This window comes from Rana temporaria, chromosome 2, assembly GCF_905171775.1.
Source record: "Rana temporaria chromosome 2, aRanTem1.1, whole genome shotgun sequence".
Taxonomy (NCBI): domain Eukaryota; kingdom Metazoa; phylum Chordata; class Amphibia; order Anura; family Ranidae; genus Rana; species Rana temporaria.
This window is the reverse complement of record NC_053490.1, coordinates 422,002,598-422,018,540: the sequence shown is the minus strand read 5'-3', so window position 1 is coordinate 422,018,540 and position 15,943 is coordinate 422,002,598. Positions and strand designations below refer to the sequence as shown.

The following is a 15,943-nucleotide window of genomic DNA, read 5'->3' as shown; positions in this document are numbered from 1 at the left end:
CAGCCAGCATTAATGCACTCTCTGGCTGCCATCAACAATAGATCCCTCCCCCAACAGTATATCTCTTTCAGCAACAACTGACCCCCCCAGCAACATAAGACCCCCCTAAAAACAATAGGTCCCCCACCAGCAACAATAGACCCCTCTGCAAAAATAGATTCACAGCAGTAAGCATCAATACCCTACAGCACACCCCAGCATCCCTTGCTATTACATACAGTCAGTTCAGAAGGTGCCGGAACTGCGTTTCCCCGCGTTCCAGCTGAAAAAAAGCCCTGTATATATATTTATATTTATATTTTTCATAAAAAAAAGGAAATTGCATAAACTTCTAGAATGCTTTGGCAATGTATCACGATCGAGTTGTGCAAATGCTGAGTCATTATTTACTACCTTTAAGTGATCTTCAGCCCAAGTACTAGGGCAAGTCTGGGTGAGGCACAGGAATTCCATACTACTAGTTTTACACCTTAAAATATTTACATATGATATCTTCAGGTTTCGGATTTGTATCTCCTTGTACTTTTTTTATTTTTAAAGCTTTGCCATATACAATATTCCAAGATGAAAACTACTTAAAGTTTAACCACTTCCCATCCGCCCATCGACTTTTTATGGCCACAGGGTGGCTCTAAAATGCTGGGAGGTCGTCAATATACGGCCTCTGGCCTCCCGCCGCGTCACTCAGGTGCCGATGCGCATGCCTGGTGGCCGCGATGTCTGCCAGGCACCCGCGATCGGCAGTCACAGAGCCAGGGACGTGGATCTGTGTGTGTAAACACAGAGCTCCACGTCCTGTCAGGGAGAGGAGACCGATGGTGTGTCCCTTGTACATAGGGACAACCATCGGTCACCTCCCCCAGTCAGTCCCCCTCCCCCAACAGTAAGAATCACCTAGCAGGGCACACATTTAACCCCTTGAGCACTCCCTAGTGTTAACCACTTCCCTGCCAGTCACATTTATACAGTAACAGTGCATATTTATAGCACTGTTCGCTGTATAATTGTGAATGGTCCCAAAATGTGTCAAAAGTGTCGGTTGTGTCCGCCGTAATATCGCAGTCCTGACAAAAATCTCAGATCGCCACCACTACTAGTAAAAAAATAAAAAATAAATGTCATAATTCTATCCTCTATTTTGTAGGCGCTATAACGTTTGCGCAAACCAATCACTGTACGCTTATTGTGTTTTATATTTTTACCAAAAATATGTGGAAGAATACATATCATCCTAAACTGAGAAAAAAAATAGTTTTAAAAAAAAAATGGATATTTAGCAAAAAGTTTAAAATAATGGGGCAGATCCACAAAGCACTTACGCCGGCGTATCTCGAGATGCGCGGCGTAAGTGTAAATTTGCGCCGTCGTATCTATGCGCCATATCCACAAAACGAGATACGCCTGAAAAATAGGTTTTTCCGACCGACGTAATTTTTCTGCGCCGGCGCAACGTTGGGCGCAAATACTATGAGGATACGGTACATGCCTCTCTAAATGGAGCCGGCGTAATTGAAATGAGATGCGCTACGCCGGTCTATATATGCGCCGATGTACGTGGATCTACCCCATTGTGTTTTTTTTTCAAAATTGTCGCTCTATTTTTGTATATAGCGCAAAAAAAAAAAACGCAGAGATGATCAAGTACCACCAAAAGAAATCTCTATTTGTGGGAAAAAAAGGACGTCAATTTTGTTTGGGAGCAACGTCGCACGACCGCGCAATTGTCATTCAAAGCGTGACAGTGCTGAAAGATGAAATTTCGCCTGGGCAGGAAGGGGGTATATGTGCCCAGTAAGCAAGTGGGTAAAGTGGTTGTTAAGCCACTTTATCTATGGTACTTTATCCCACCCTGTCTGTTGAATAATCCTATGTGCCCTGTGCCTGTGTTTTATTTAAATAAGCCATTCTTTACCATATCTCAGAGCGCCGATTGCTGCTCACGTGAGCCGCTGGATCTCTCCTCTCCCTGTCTGACAGCTGCAGTGAGTGGGGCAGAAGATTCCCCAGTGATGTCAGTTGGGACTGGAGGAGGAGAGAAGAGGAGAGAGGTGGCAGGTCATGTGAGCGGTGATCGCCGCTCTGAGATATGGTAAAGAATGGCTTATTTTAATAAAACACATCCAAAGGGCACATAGGATTATTCAACAGACAGGATGGGATAAAACTTTAAACTAAACTTCAGCAGCAGGAGGGGATGGGGGGGACTGGCACAGGAGTCGACAAGCAGGGAGGGAGGGGAAGAGAGGACAGAGGACGACAGGAGAGCTGCGGCTGACAGAGGCACATAAACTGACCACCGTGGTCAGTTTACAAGGTGGAGAGCACATCCAAGCAGGATCAGTCATTTTTTTTTAGGTAATAGAATGGGCCAAATTACACAGCGCAATCACTGTGCTGTAGAACATGCTTTACGGGAACAGGATAATAGCTTTAAACTATTATTTTGGCAAACAAGCCCTCTTTAATAATAGTTTGTTAAATGGAAAGTTTTCTCAATATTTTTCTAATTTTCTGCTGGGCTTTAAGCGACAAAATGATCTGCAACAAAATTGTCCTAAAGCCCAACTCCTTCCAAGTTTAATTTATCGTAATTTTCTATACAGCGGGGAGAGGTTAGAGCCTCTGTCATGATTTTAGTGGTATTTATCTTCTTATTGGGGGAATTTCCTCACTCCTGTTAAGAGAAGAAAAATATAGGTAAAACACAAAAACACATTTTAAGTAGAGTGGAAGGGTTTGATTATTTAACATTGTTTTCGTTTGTGCCTTCCTGTTCATATGACCACATTTCACTGTAGCCTAATGCAGTGTTATTCAACTTCTCTTCAGTTGCGGCACCCTTTTAGGCTGAGTTCACACTAAAGCGAATTTCCCGCATCCAATTCGCAATAGCAGGAGATTTTGACTGGCTCTCTATGGAGCCAGTTCACATATCCTAGCAATGGCTCCGGTGCGAATTTGCACAGGAGCCCTGTGCGTCTTTTGGTCTGTTTCAGGTCTGAATTCAGCCAAAAATTCAGGCTAAAATCGGACCTGAAACGGTGAACGAGGACACATAGGACTCCTGCTAGGAACCGCATCGGTATTTTAATATTTTAAGTATTTTAATATTTTAAGGCACCCCAGCCAAAAATGTAAAAAAACATAAATGTTACTAATCAATGGGAATCTAAATGTGGGACAAAACAACCTTCATGAAATGAACTTCACATCAGCGGTCCTCCCATCATATCAGAGGGCCCCATGAAAAGTACCCCATCACATAAGTCTACCCATTACCACAGAGTCCCCCAAATCACAAAGTCCCCCCCCCCCCCCCAAACCAAGTCAAACAGTCCCCTCATGACTTCAGAGCCAAACCTTTTCTCTCCAGCAGGAGCTGGAGCAGGTCATGAGGGAGCAGATTGTCCATCCTCTTCTGAATGCTATAGGTGTATGCCAATGGTCCTGGATCAGAGTCATGGGTTGCCCTAATGCTGACAGACTGGCTCCTATTACTATAGCAATGATTGATGTTGTGCATCCTACCCTAGAGCGTCATTCATTGCTATGGTGCTGGTGGCTAGCTTGCCCACACCATGACAAGTTATGATGCCGATCCAGGGCAAACTGGGTCCCATGCTTGTCACCCTGGTTGGAACCCAAATGGAATTTCTCTTGAAGAACACTGGTCTAGAGTATATAATGAAGATGCTTTTACTAAGATTAGTGAACACCTTACTATAAGGTGACCAGATTTTTAAAATGAAATCTGGGGACATATTTTTTTGTACTAGTAATGGCAACAATCAGCGACTCTCTGACCGTCGCCGCCCGCTTCACAGCCTATCAAGTCTTACTCTCTGGGCCCCGGCTACTACTGGGTGGGGAGCGGAGGAAGATCACTCCTCCAGCGAAGGCAAGAAGATAAGCAGGCAGGTGGCTGGCCGGGACTTGAGCCAAGGCAGAAGAACATGCGAGCGAAGCGGAATGGGCATGCACCCGAAACTGAAGAAATATTCTCTCTGCTCCAACATGATCAGAAAGGGGGATATATAATGGAAAAACATCCACCCCCCTAAGCTAGTAGGAGCACTGACTGTCTTTGAAATTGCCCCAGCCCCTGTTCAAATCCAATCCCGGGACAAAACTGGCGACAGACTTGGTCCGGGGACAGTGTCCTCAATCCGGGGACTGTCCCCTGAAACTGGGGATGTCTGGTCACCCTACCTTAATAGCTACTTGTAATGTGCAGTTTTTAATTCCCAAATATATTTAACTCCCTCTCACCCTCCCCTGGTGGCCCTATAACGTAATGCTAAGAGGTTGGACAAAATTCCTGCTTACATTATCACTGTGATTGGCTGTCACAGTGGTCACATGATCGAGAGCTTGTTCTACTGGTTCCTGATCATAAACACTGCACACAGTAAATGCACTCCAAGCACAGAAGCCTCAGCCGCCATGGTCACATATATATATGCGATGTGTGGGTATTAAAACCCACCCTCCCAGCTGCTGCATGCATGGATTACATGGCTGGCAAGAGGTTAAAGATCACAACTCTGGGCCAGATTCTCAGAAGAGTTACGACGGTGTATCTCAGGAAACACCGTCGTATCTCTGTTTTTTGACCCGAGTGATTCCTAGAATCATTTTCGCATAGATACGGCCAAGATCCGACAGGTGTAAGTCACTTACACTGTCGGATCTTAAATGTAATTCGGCGCTGGCCGCTAGGTGGCGTTTACGTTCAGGTCTCATTTGACTATGCAAATGAGCCTGATACGCCGATTCCCGAACGAATTTGCGTTGCGTAGTCGTCGCTTACGTCGTTTCCGTAGGCGTAAGGTTACCCCTGCTATATGAGGGGTAACCTTACGCCAGTCCGCCGTATGCCATGTTAAGTATGGCGTCGGGTCCCCGTCGTCTTTTCCCGTCGGGTACGTCGTTTTCCTAAGTCGTTCTTGAATACGACTTTACGTCAATGACGCACACGTCGGCGTCATTGACGTTTTCCGTCGTGAGCTGGAGAATGCGCACTGGGCTATTTTCAGCGCATGCTCAGTTCAATCGACGCGGGGGCACGCTTAATTTAAATACAAGCCGCCTTCTTTGAATTACGCGGGGATACGCCGGGCCATTTACACTACGCCGCCGCAAACTACGGAGCAAGTGCTTGAGGAATACGGCACTTGCTCCAGTAAGTTGCGGCGGCGTAGTGTTAATGGCTTACGCTACACCGCCGCAAAAGTACGAGAATCTGGCCCTCTGACTCTAAAGTTGAGTTTCAGTTGGCGTCTTGCAGCTTGTGAAATAGGATATTCCGATGAGACGTATCAACATTTAGTGGCCAAATGCAGTATTTTCCATTTTACATCAATAAAAATCATTCAACCAACACAGGAAATAGCCTAATAACGTTCATTTGCACAGAACAAATGTAGATTTCCACTGAGTGACTTGCTATGCAGATTTGTTTCATAAACAGGCCTGTGTGTGTGCATTGTTTCACATAATTTCATCCTTGGACTTTCAGATCATGTATTTATTTCAAGCTATTCGTTTTGTCTCAAAGCCGGATTAAAAAAAAGACTTGCTTGATGAAAGCTATTTTATTAGTTAGTATTAAGTGGTTTAATGACATAATGATTCCATGCTATTATTCAGAGCTTTTTTTCTCAGAAAATAGGTGCAGGAACTCAACCACGACACACCGTTCAGATTTCACAAACAGTAGAAGGGTCTTAAAGGGGCATTAAATACCAGGATTGCATTACATACAGAATGCAGAGTTCAGGGGTGTTACACACAGAGTGCAGAGCTGTCACTTGTAAACACAGAAACCAGACTTCTGTGTTTACAAGTGATTGTGGTGAGCAGGCACCAAAGGGTCTGAGCCAGAGGTGGTGGAACTGAGTTCCCCCAGGTTCCCCCTGAAAAAAAGCCCTGCTATTATTACTTTAGATATTAGTAATTATGTGCCAGAAAGAAGAGGAATATAATGGAGCTTCTCATTTCCTTTCCTCTTTTCAAGCAGACCATTGCTTGAGGCGCCCATTCGGGTCACAGTCAAATGTGAAGGTCTTTGTTACTTACCTATTCAATTTGAGGACCTGAATAGCAGAGATTATCTCTGTGTAGAAACATTCTATTACAAAACATTCTATTACAAACCAGCTGCTAGCGAAACGTATTGTTCAGGGCTTACCTGTGCCTGAATTCTTCGGGAAACAGTAGCCAGTGATGACACTGCTCATGAGAGCTGGCCAAACTTTTTAATACTGGCTGCTTTGACTAAACAGATATCTTGGATTAGGTTAGTCTTACTCAGCTACATGGAAATTTCAGAGATCACTGTAATAAAACACTTGGAACATTTACAACGTTGCATGTGATACAATTCAGGATGCACATTTCAAAGTGTAAGTTGAGCTTTGCTGGAAGCAGAAAATGAGTACCTATCCTGGGCAATTCGGTAAAAACTTACATGAGCAGAGTGTGCAGAGTTTAATTATCAGTGTTAATTTTGTCGACTAAAATATTTTTTAAAACGCCATTTTAGTCAAAAGACTAAAATATGACTAAAACTAAAATGGCATTTTTTGTCAAAAGAGTACAGTAGGTGTTTGTGATATTGTGTTTTTAGCACGACAGCATCGCGCTGATTCTCGGCGACATGGTGCCGAGATCTCGCCGACATCTTGCACTCACTGGAATAGTGACAGCACATTCCAACGTGCGCGTCATAGAAGCGACGGGAGATCCGACTTGGATTCCTGCCAATTCTACACATGTGCGGCGTTTGTTATGAATCCCGAGGGGGAAGTCCCCGCCGGATTTTAAATAAAAATTCGGCATGGGTTCCCCCCTCAGGAGCATACCGGGCCCTTAGGTCTGTTATGGGTTGTAAGGAGAGCCCCCCTACGCCGAAAAAACGGCGTAGGGGGTCCCCTACAATCCATACCAGACCCGTATCCAAAGCACGCTACCCGGCCGGCCAGGAAAGGAGTGGGGACGAGCGAGCGCCCCCCCCTCCTGAGCCGTACCAGGCTGCATGCCCTCAACATGGGGGGGTTGGGTGCTCTGGGGCAGGGGGGCGCACAGCGGGGCCCCCCCACCCCAGAGCACCTTGTCCCCATGTTGATGAGGACAGGGCCCCTTCCCGACAACCCTGGCCGTTGGTTGTCGGGGTATGCGGGCGGGAGGCTTATCGGAATCTGGGAGCGCTGGGGCTCGTAGGTGCTCAATCTCGCCGAGAAAGGGAGCGAGATTGACACAATATCGCGTGCACCTACTGTATAACTAAAACTAAATTAAAATTGACATCAAAATTAACACAGCACTACCACGTAATAATAATTAGGGAGCATCTACTAAGAAAATATTCATTAGGAAAAAGGCTTTTCTTATTTTTTTCTTAATATTTAATGTTGACAATATATATTTAGGTAATATGTGCAATGGCATTACAGCCAATAGAGTTTACAGGTTTTATTTTTTATTTTTTTTATATATATTTCTGCGTGCAAAAAGCAATATTTTTGTTAGTGAACCTTGGTTTTATTTATAAAGACGTTATGCCATGTACACACAATAATTTTTTGTCATGAAAAAAAAAAACAATGTTTTTCGGCATGTAGAAAAAATAAAGTTTTTCCAACTTCATCATTAAAACGACGTTGCCCACACACCATCATTTTTAAAAAATGCTCTAGCAAAGCGCGGTGACGTACAACACGTACGACGGCACTCTAAGGCCGCGTACACACGGTCGAACATGTCCGCTGAAACTGGTCCACGGACCAGTTTCCGCGGACATGTCCGACCGTGTGTACGGCCTAGCGGACAGGTTTCCAGCGGACAAAAGTTTCTTAAAGCGGTGGTTCCCCCTTAAAAACAACTTTTTTTTATTCCACTGCCCCCCCACATTCCATCACGATTAAGGCTATTATTTTTTTTTTCCTGCTGTACATACCTTAGTACAGCATCTTCACCCGTGCATCCGGGTTGCGAGTCCCGCGGGAGTGGGCGTTCCTCACATGCTGTTGATTGACGTTTTGCCCAAAAACAAGCTCTCCCCCTGTCGTGTAAGGCGCGTCACGATTGGCGAAAGGAGCCGAACGGCGATGCGCATGCGCAGTATAGCGCCGACTCGCCGTTCGGCTCCTTTCGCCAACCGTGACGCGGCTTACGCGACAGGGGGGAGCTCGTTTTTGAGCAAAACGTCAATCAACAGCATGTGAGGAACGCCCACTCCCGCGGGACTCGCAACCCGGATGCACAGGTGAAGATGCTGTACTAAGGTATGTACAGCAGGAAAAAAAAAATAATAGCCTTAATCGTGATGGAATGTGGGGGGGCAGTGGAATAAAAAAAAGTTGTTTTTAAGGGGGAACCACCGCTTTAAGAAGCTAAGAAACTTGTCCGCTGGAAACATGTCCGTCGGACATGTCCGATGGTTAGTACACCTAATCAGACATGTCCGCTGGTTATGACGTGTAACCAGCGTCCCGAAATCCCGCGAATTGATTCGACGCATGCGTGGAAGCATTGCACTTCCGTGTTTGAGAACGTCGGTGTCTTCTACGTCACTGCGTTCTCTGTCCGCTGGGATTTTGGTCTGATGGTGTGTACACACATCAGACCAAAAGCTCCCAGGAGACATGTCCGATGAAAACGGTCCGTGGACCGTTTTCGTCGGACATGTCTCCTCGTGTGTACGGGGCCTAAAGGGGAAGTTCCATGTGGACGACGCCACCCTTGGGGCTGCTTTAGCCGATTCCATGTTAGTAAAAGACGATTCACGCTTTTCTGTCTGTTACAGTGTGATGAATGTGCTTACCCCATTACGAATGGTATTTTTACCAGAACGAGCGCTCCCGTCTCATTGCTTCTGAGCATGCGTGGGTTTTTAACGTCGTTTTAGCCCACACACGATCATTTTTTACAACCTGAAAAACGACATTGTTTAAAACGTTGTTAAAAAATGCAGCATGTTCGAAAAAAATGTTTGTCGTTTTTCAGAACCTGAAAAATTATGTGAAGCCCACACACGATCATTTTAAATTACATTTTTAAAAACTAATTTTTTTTCATGCCGAAAAATGATTGTGTGTACGCGGCATTATATATAACAATGGCTAAATCTGTCTGTAGTGCATGTTCAAACCTTAAAGCGGAGCTCCACCCTAAAATCACACTTTTCGTCAATATGTTCCTTTTAAACCGTTTAATAAAGTTATGCAAAACAAATAATAATTTACTTCCCTGGATTAGCTTGTCGCTAAGCAGATTTTCTAATCTTCCTTCTTCCTGGACCGCGGTCCTTCTCCTCTGCTCACTAAGCCGCACAGACTCCTGGGAAATTAGTGTCATCATTTCCCAGGAGACTGTGCGCTCTTCTGTGCCCAAAAATCACGGAATATTAAAACTGAAAATTACGCGATCACGGCTGTTTACCGCGCCATGTTCAAAAAGGGCACAAAGCCCTTACTTCTTATTAAACAAGCAGCACGAGAGAGAGAGAGAGAGAGAGAGAGGCACGCATCTGTGTTATCTATGTGGTCATAATAACGGGGCGGGACGTTCCTCCTCCACCCGTTGTCATTGGCACAAACAAACTCGGCTACGAGCGTCGCTCTAATGCCCAGCATGCACCTCTCCACCGAAGAAAAATGTACTGGGCTTCAGATGCCCACACATAGAATGGCAATGGCCAGATCCTTCACTGCTGCTAACAAGGCAAGTTTCTAAAATACTTTAGTGATTGATTGGCGTTATTTAAGTGCAATTAATGTGACGTTTAATACTAGGTAACAAAAAAAAAATTGTGACCGTAGCTCCCCTTTAAAGGGGTTGTAAAGGTTTGTTTTTTATTTTCTAAATCGGTTCCAAAGCTAGTGCATTGTTGGTTCACTTACCTTTTCCTTCTATTTCCCTTCTAAATGTTTTTTTTCTTTGTTTTCTTTGTCTGAATTTCTCACTTCCTGTTCCTCATCAGTAAGCTGTTCTGGCTGACTAACCCCCAGCCAGAACGGCTCGGATGATGGGGGCAAGCTTACTGAGGAGAAACAGGAAGTGAGAAATTCAGACAAAGAAAAAAAACATTTAGAAGGGAAATTGAAGGAAAAGGTAAGTGAACCAACAATGCAACCTATTTAGAAAATAAAAAATGAACCTTTACAACCCCTTTAAGCATTTAAAACTTAGTCAAGTGTGAACAAGCCGTAAGGGTTTAGTAGAAAGGATCGGGAAGTGACAGGTAGAGGAGGTGAGGCAATACTAGACATTTAGGGCTCGCGGTGTTAGCATTCTGGCATATTTCAGTGGCCTGAAGCCCCTGATCTTCATTCAGGATCTTACGTCTGTACGCATAGACCACTTTACGCAAGTAGAGGCACATACCTGTGTACATCCACCTACACCTATTCATGTCTATGGGAAGCTGTACACAGCACCAGGGGTTCCCAGACCCCAAAATACGCATGTAAGGAGGAATGTGCCCATGTGCATGCCCTGTTACTGGATAATGGAAATAGCAAACATTTGCAAATAACATTATCCACTTGTATCTCTCTGGATCTACTGGTCACTTTTCTATTTAAACATTTTTATTGAAGAATTTGCAGAATTAAGCTATCAGAATTTCAAGAGGTTATGCTCCAGTGCAGTGGGATCTATGATGGTATGAGTACAATACTTGATGGAAGAAATTAAAATACATTGAAAAGGCACTTAATACATTTGAGTCTACTGGTCACTTTCTTGTGTGTTTTTTTTATTGACGGTAACCTTTTGTTTTTGTTTTTTTATTTAATGTCCTTTGTTTGATTAGTCTAGGTTTTTTTATAGGCTTACTTAAGGACTCATTCATTATAATGTGTAACAATACCTATTATGTGAAGAACCCTGAGTCATCTCATAATACTGTATTGGATACGCAGTGCAACATGTATATAGTTTCTGAGCTCTCTTCTAAAAGTATAGTATAGGCAAAAGCCAATAAAATATAGCATTAACTGCTAGGAATTAGTTATACTGTTAAAGGGGTTGTAAAGGTTCGTTTTTTATTTACTTTGATTTCCCTTCTAAATGTTTTTTTTCTTTGTCTGAATTTCTCACTTCCTGTTCCTCCTCGGTAAGCTTGCCCCCATCATCCGAGCCGTTCTGGCTGGGGATTATTCAGCGTCTTTCCGCAGGGATGTAGTCCCAAGGAAAACATTTATAAATAGCCCCTTATTGTTTAATACGAATTCAGTACAGTTTCTTTTCAAAACACATTTTAAATGTATCTCTAAACAAAACCTATTCTTTAGTTTTGTGCAGACTGAAGAAGGGTTAGCTGACTGCAGAAGGAGTAGAGTCAATTTGGTCCAGGTGGCCTTGTTGGTACCTTCTCACCAGGCATCCTTTGATCTGAAAATCGAAGGAGCTGGGTTGGAAAATTGTTGGCCAAACAACGGCTGCATCCAATCAGATGCAGCCACTGTTTGGCTATTGGGTATTCTGTCAGGTGCCAGAATATTCTGGCGGGTGCACTGTCAGCTGTCAGACCACAAAAGCTTCCCTGTTTCCCCGAAAATAAAACCTACCCCTAAAATAAGACCTAGCATCATTTTCCAGGAGGACTGCAATATAAGCCCTACCCGAAAATAAGCCCTAGTTTAAAATCCTATAACCCACTCTATTACAGTAGTACACAATGTACAATGTGTGTGTTTCTGTAACATAAATGCAGGGAAGAGAGCTCCGGCAGGTCACAAAAGCGCAGAGCGGTGCTATAATGAAGGTATTTGGCACAATTATATTACAGAAATACACACATTGTACATTATATACTACAGTAATAGAGTGGATTACAAGATTTTACAAGCATTTTAACTAAGTTCACACTGGGGATTCCTAACAGGCAGGTCGAGAGAGGGGAAGAGAAGACGGCACATTGCATGGTAAGACCTACCCCAAAAATAAGCCCTACTGTGTTTTTTGTTGCCAAAATTAATATAAGACCCGGCTTATTTTCGGGGAAACACGGTAGCAGAGGAGGTTTCTCCATCCAAGCTGTTTACAGTATGTGGCCACCTTTTGACCCTCTTTCAAGTTTTAATGCTGTCTGTGTGTCCATTGGGTAGATTCATCCTTCTATTTTTACTTGGGTCCTCTGTCACAGATGAAGAAAAAAACATTTATGAAATCCAAAATTTTCCCAGAACAAGAGCTCAGGAGAAATTGATATGGGGGAAAATGTCAAATAGAAACACATGGGGACATGTGTTCTGAGGACAACTGTCTAAGGAGGGAATTTGGGGGATTTCCTCCAACGTCTTGTTGTGTCTCTGGGACAAGAAGTCATAGGAAATCAACCCAGTGGTAAACAGATCGTAAAATGAAAAACCTGGCAGGGGTTTAAACCTACCCCCATTTTATCCAAGACCAAAAAAAAAATGTTTTGGCTATACTTTACATACACGTTAACATATATGGCGAGGGGGAGGGGCAATAAATGGCTAGAAAATTTCCATTGGAACCATTAAGTCAATCAATGCTTGGTCTGCTCTGATTGTACTGGATTGCATCATGGAATGTATGGTTTTATTGATCAATTTCTAGCATAGGTCATTTTGAAATGGGCAAGTACTAATTAATTTATAACTGTTTGTGTCTTTCAGGATGTTGCTACATGGCTTTCTGCATGCATTTACTGGGAAAAGCAAATATCCTCTTGTGAAATGTAAACCTATTCAGCTAATATGGATATTATTGTACATTTTGACAACCCAAGGAATAGGTAAGTAATACAAAGCTCAGTCACAAGAAAGTCATCTATATACATGTGACATGATAATGTTTAGAGCATTGTTACAGCGAAAGGTGAAGTAATCCACACATACATATACGATTTAATTTCACCTGACACCAGATCTAGGAAAAATGGTGGGTTACAGCGCTATAAATGTCACCATTACTCCTTGTACTGCTTTATTGAAAAAGTTCATGTCAGCTGTAGAATTTTAGCAATTTTGGTCTGGAACCATCTCTGAGATAGCATAACCAAGTCTTGGATCCAAGGTTTGATTTAGCATTTGGCACAATAGATTTGTGGCTATAGGCAAAGAACTACCCTGGATATTTTGTGCCCCCCACCTGAAAATATCAAATAAATTTTTTTGCTAAACACAAAGTGGACACAAACACAGACAACGTCCTGCTAAAGCTAAAAGATAAAATTGAATTTAGTTAATTAATAAAGCTTTGTGTGTAAATGAGATCTTGGGTCTCATTTACATGAGTGCTGTGGCCTCCTGTACAGTGGGAATCAGTGGTTTGTTTATGTGGCCAGAGCCCTCTGACACACAGGGGGGGCCCAGAAATCAGGGGGTGGAGGCACAGATACTTGGATGGATCCCCTTGAAGCGCATCCAGAGGGAGGGAGAGAAGGTGAAACTTGCAGCGCTGAAGGGGGAGCCCCAAGGGGATCGGTTTCAGCAATTTAGGCAGTACAGCTGGCCCTCCTGCTTGACAGGTGCCCAGGCCTCCCTTTTCAACTGATGGGGTATGGACCCGGTACAGGAGGTCCGGTTGTACTGCCTTATCAGTGGCCCTGACTAAAGGCAAACATTTTTTTTTATTCATTTTTATTCATTTTTGGATAGACTGGAGAGGGATTATTACCATTGTCAGGTTTATATTGCTGTCTATGCTTACATTAGCGATATTAGGGATAGGAATATTAGGGATTAGGGATAAGCCATTTAGGGAAAAAGAATTGTACCTTTACAACCCCTTTAAGTTTAACTTTGGATAGACTGAGGAACCTCTGTTTTTTTTGTTTTTTTGCTGTGTTTTTCCCACTGGAAAGATTCACCTTCACTCTAAGGCCGCATACACACGGTCGATCCAAACCGATGAAAACGGCCTGAAGTCCAGTTTCATCGGTCCAAACCGACCGTGTGTATGGCCCATCGGTCTGTTGCCCTTCGGACAAAAATTATAGAACTTGCTTTAAAATCAAACCGATGGATAGTACACAAAAGCATCGGTTCAAAACCCGCGCATGCTCAGAATCAAGTCGACGCATGCTTGGAAGCATTGAACTTCGTTTTTTCAGCACGTTGTGTGTTTTACGTCACCGCGTTCTGACCTGATCATTTGAACTGATGGTGTGTACGCACATCAGACCATCAGGCCACTTAAGCGGTGAACCGATGAAAACGGTCCGTCGGACCATTCTCATCGGATGGATCGACCGTGTGTACGCGGCCTTAGTGTCCCAGGGGCAGTCAGTGATAACAAATCTTTCCAAACAGAGCAGAGATAGCAACAATAACATGTTATAAAAGAGTAGGGAAAGGTGATGATCTCTGTGAGGTTTTCATCACTGTCTGTCTTTCTGTGCTGGTGACTCCCATTCCCCTAAACGTTTCGTCCTGGGGTCACAGGTGAAGGAAATGAAGGGGGACCTCCACAATGGGGTTAAAGGCGGCAACTTTAACTTTACAGAATTCTCTTCCTTTTTTTATCCAAAAAAGTAAAAAAATATATAAAATTAAAAAAAAAACACATTAAAAATAATAATACCTGGCTCAGATGTACATTTTATTCGTCAACAGTATTCTGTATACACCCTACTGAAGAATGTAGTGGCATCTGCTTTGAGGAGAGTTGAGAAGTGCTAAGGTGCGGTAATGTGCTTAATCAATATCTTGTTGAACTTTAGCCAGTCTGTTAGGTAATATTTGCAGACAAAGATTATTTCTATTCAGCAAGAACTTCAGGGAAATATATAATGGATATACTAATAAATAGAAGCATGATATGTTGTGATACAATGCAGTACAAAACAAATAAATGTTACTAGTAAATGTAAGTACCGGTATGTTAGTTCCTCATTGCAAGGTGGGAACCTTCGGCAGAACTGTCTCATCATACTCATCTGGACCGTCACTACTAAATATACTGAATACATTATTCTCAGACAATACACAGGTGTGTACCGCTTTGGTTACTGTTAAGCAGAAACACAGGTTCTTGCCACATCAAAAATGCGTCACATGCCGACAATGCTTTGTTCAGAAAGTATCCTTTCTGAATGTTTGAGAAGAATTGGAATGTGGCTGTATTTAGTGTAAATGTTAGTTATTATGGGGTGGGACAATACATACATTCCAAACCCTATTTTCTTGGAATCCCTCAGGAAAGAAATGAACACATAACCAATGAATGTATGAGCTTTACATATAACTTTGACATTCTATTTCACTCAAAATGTCACGTGTTGTGAAATCCTTTTATACTAAAAAAAAAAATTCTCAGCCTGAAGTTTAGCGCACAAAAACAATACATTAAAGTGAAACAAAAAATTGCATGGGAACACACACACAAACACACACAAACACAAAATGTTCTCGTTTTAATTCTGCCTATGTCTACTTGCCATTTTTGTACCACTGTTTGACTGTTTTTTTTTCTAAAAGATCAATTAAAACTGTTATTTGAAAAAAAAAAAGTTTACTAGAGTGTGTCAAATCGTTCACTACCAAAGAGAGGACTCCTGGCAGGGATAAGGCACACTCACATCCTCCTAGCCACAATGCCCATCAGACCCTGCTCCCTACGATCAGCTGAAGCTGCATAACAAGCACTGGGAAAGGCAGCTGCCCCCCAAAGCAGGGTAGGAAGAAACGGTCACGAATCCTCCCCTAGGCTTCAGGACCCACATTCTACAATACTTGAGTGAAAAGGTGACACAAAAAAGGCAATGACAGACAGTGAAGCCACGTACACACGACCAAGTTTCTCGGCAAAAAACAGCAAGAAACTTTTTTTTTGCCGAGGAAACCAGTCGTGTGTACACTTTTTGACGAGGAAACTGTCGAGGATCTCGTCGAGCCAAAAAGAGAGCATGTCTTCTTTTTCCTCGACGGCAATGGAGAAATTTGGCTCGCCGAGATCCTCCACAGCC

The 15,943-nt window shown here is 43.1% G+C and overlaps 1 protein-coding gene across 2 annotated transcripts in view; it reads left to right on the top strand.

The window, feature by feature from the left end:
* ADGRG2 (adhesion G protein-coupled receptor G2) overlaps window positions 1-15,943 on the top strand; it is a 216,903-nt gene that overhangs the window by 40,056 nt on the left and 160,904 nt on the right. For both annotated transcript variants that reach the window (XM_040338220.1, XM_040338219.1), the window contains exon 2: window positions 12,651-12,769. In XM_040338220.1, coding sequence (XP_040194154.1) covers window positions 12,651-12,769 — 119 coding nt within the window. The remainder of the gene's footprint in view (window positions 1-12,650; window positions 12,770-15,943) is intronic.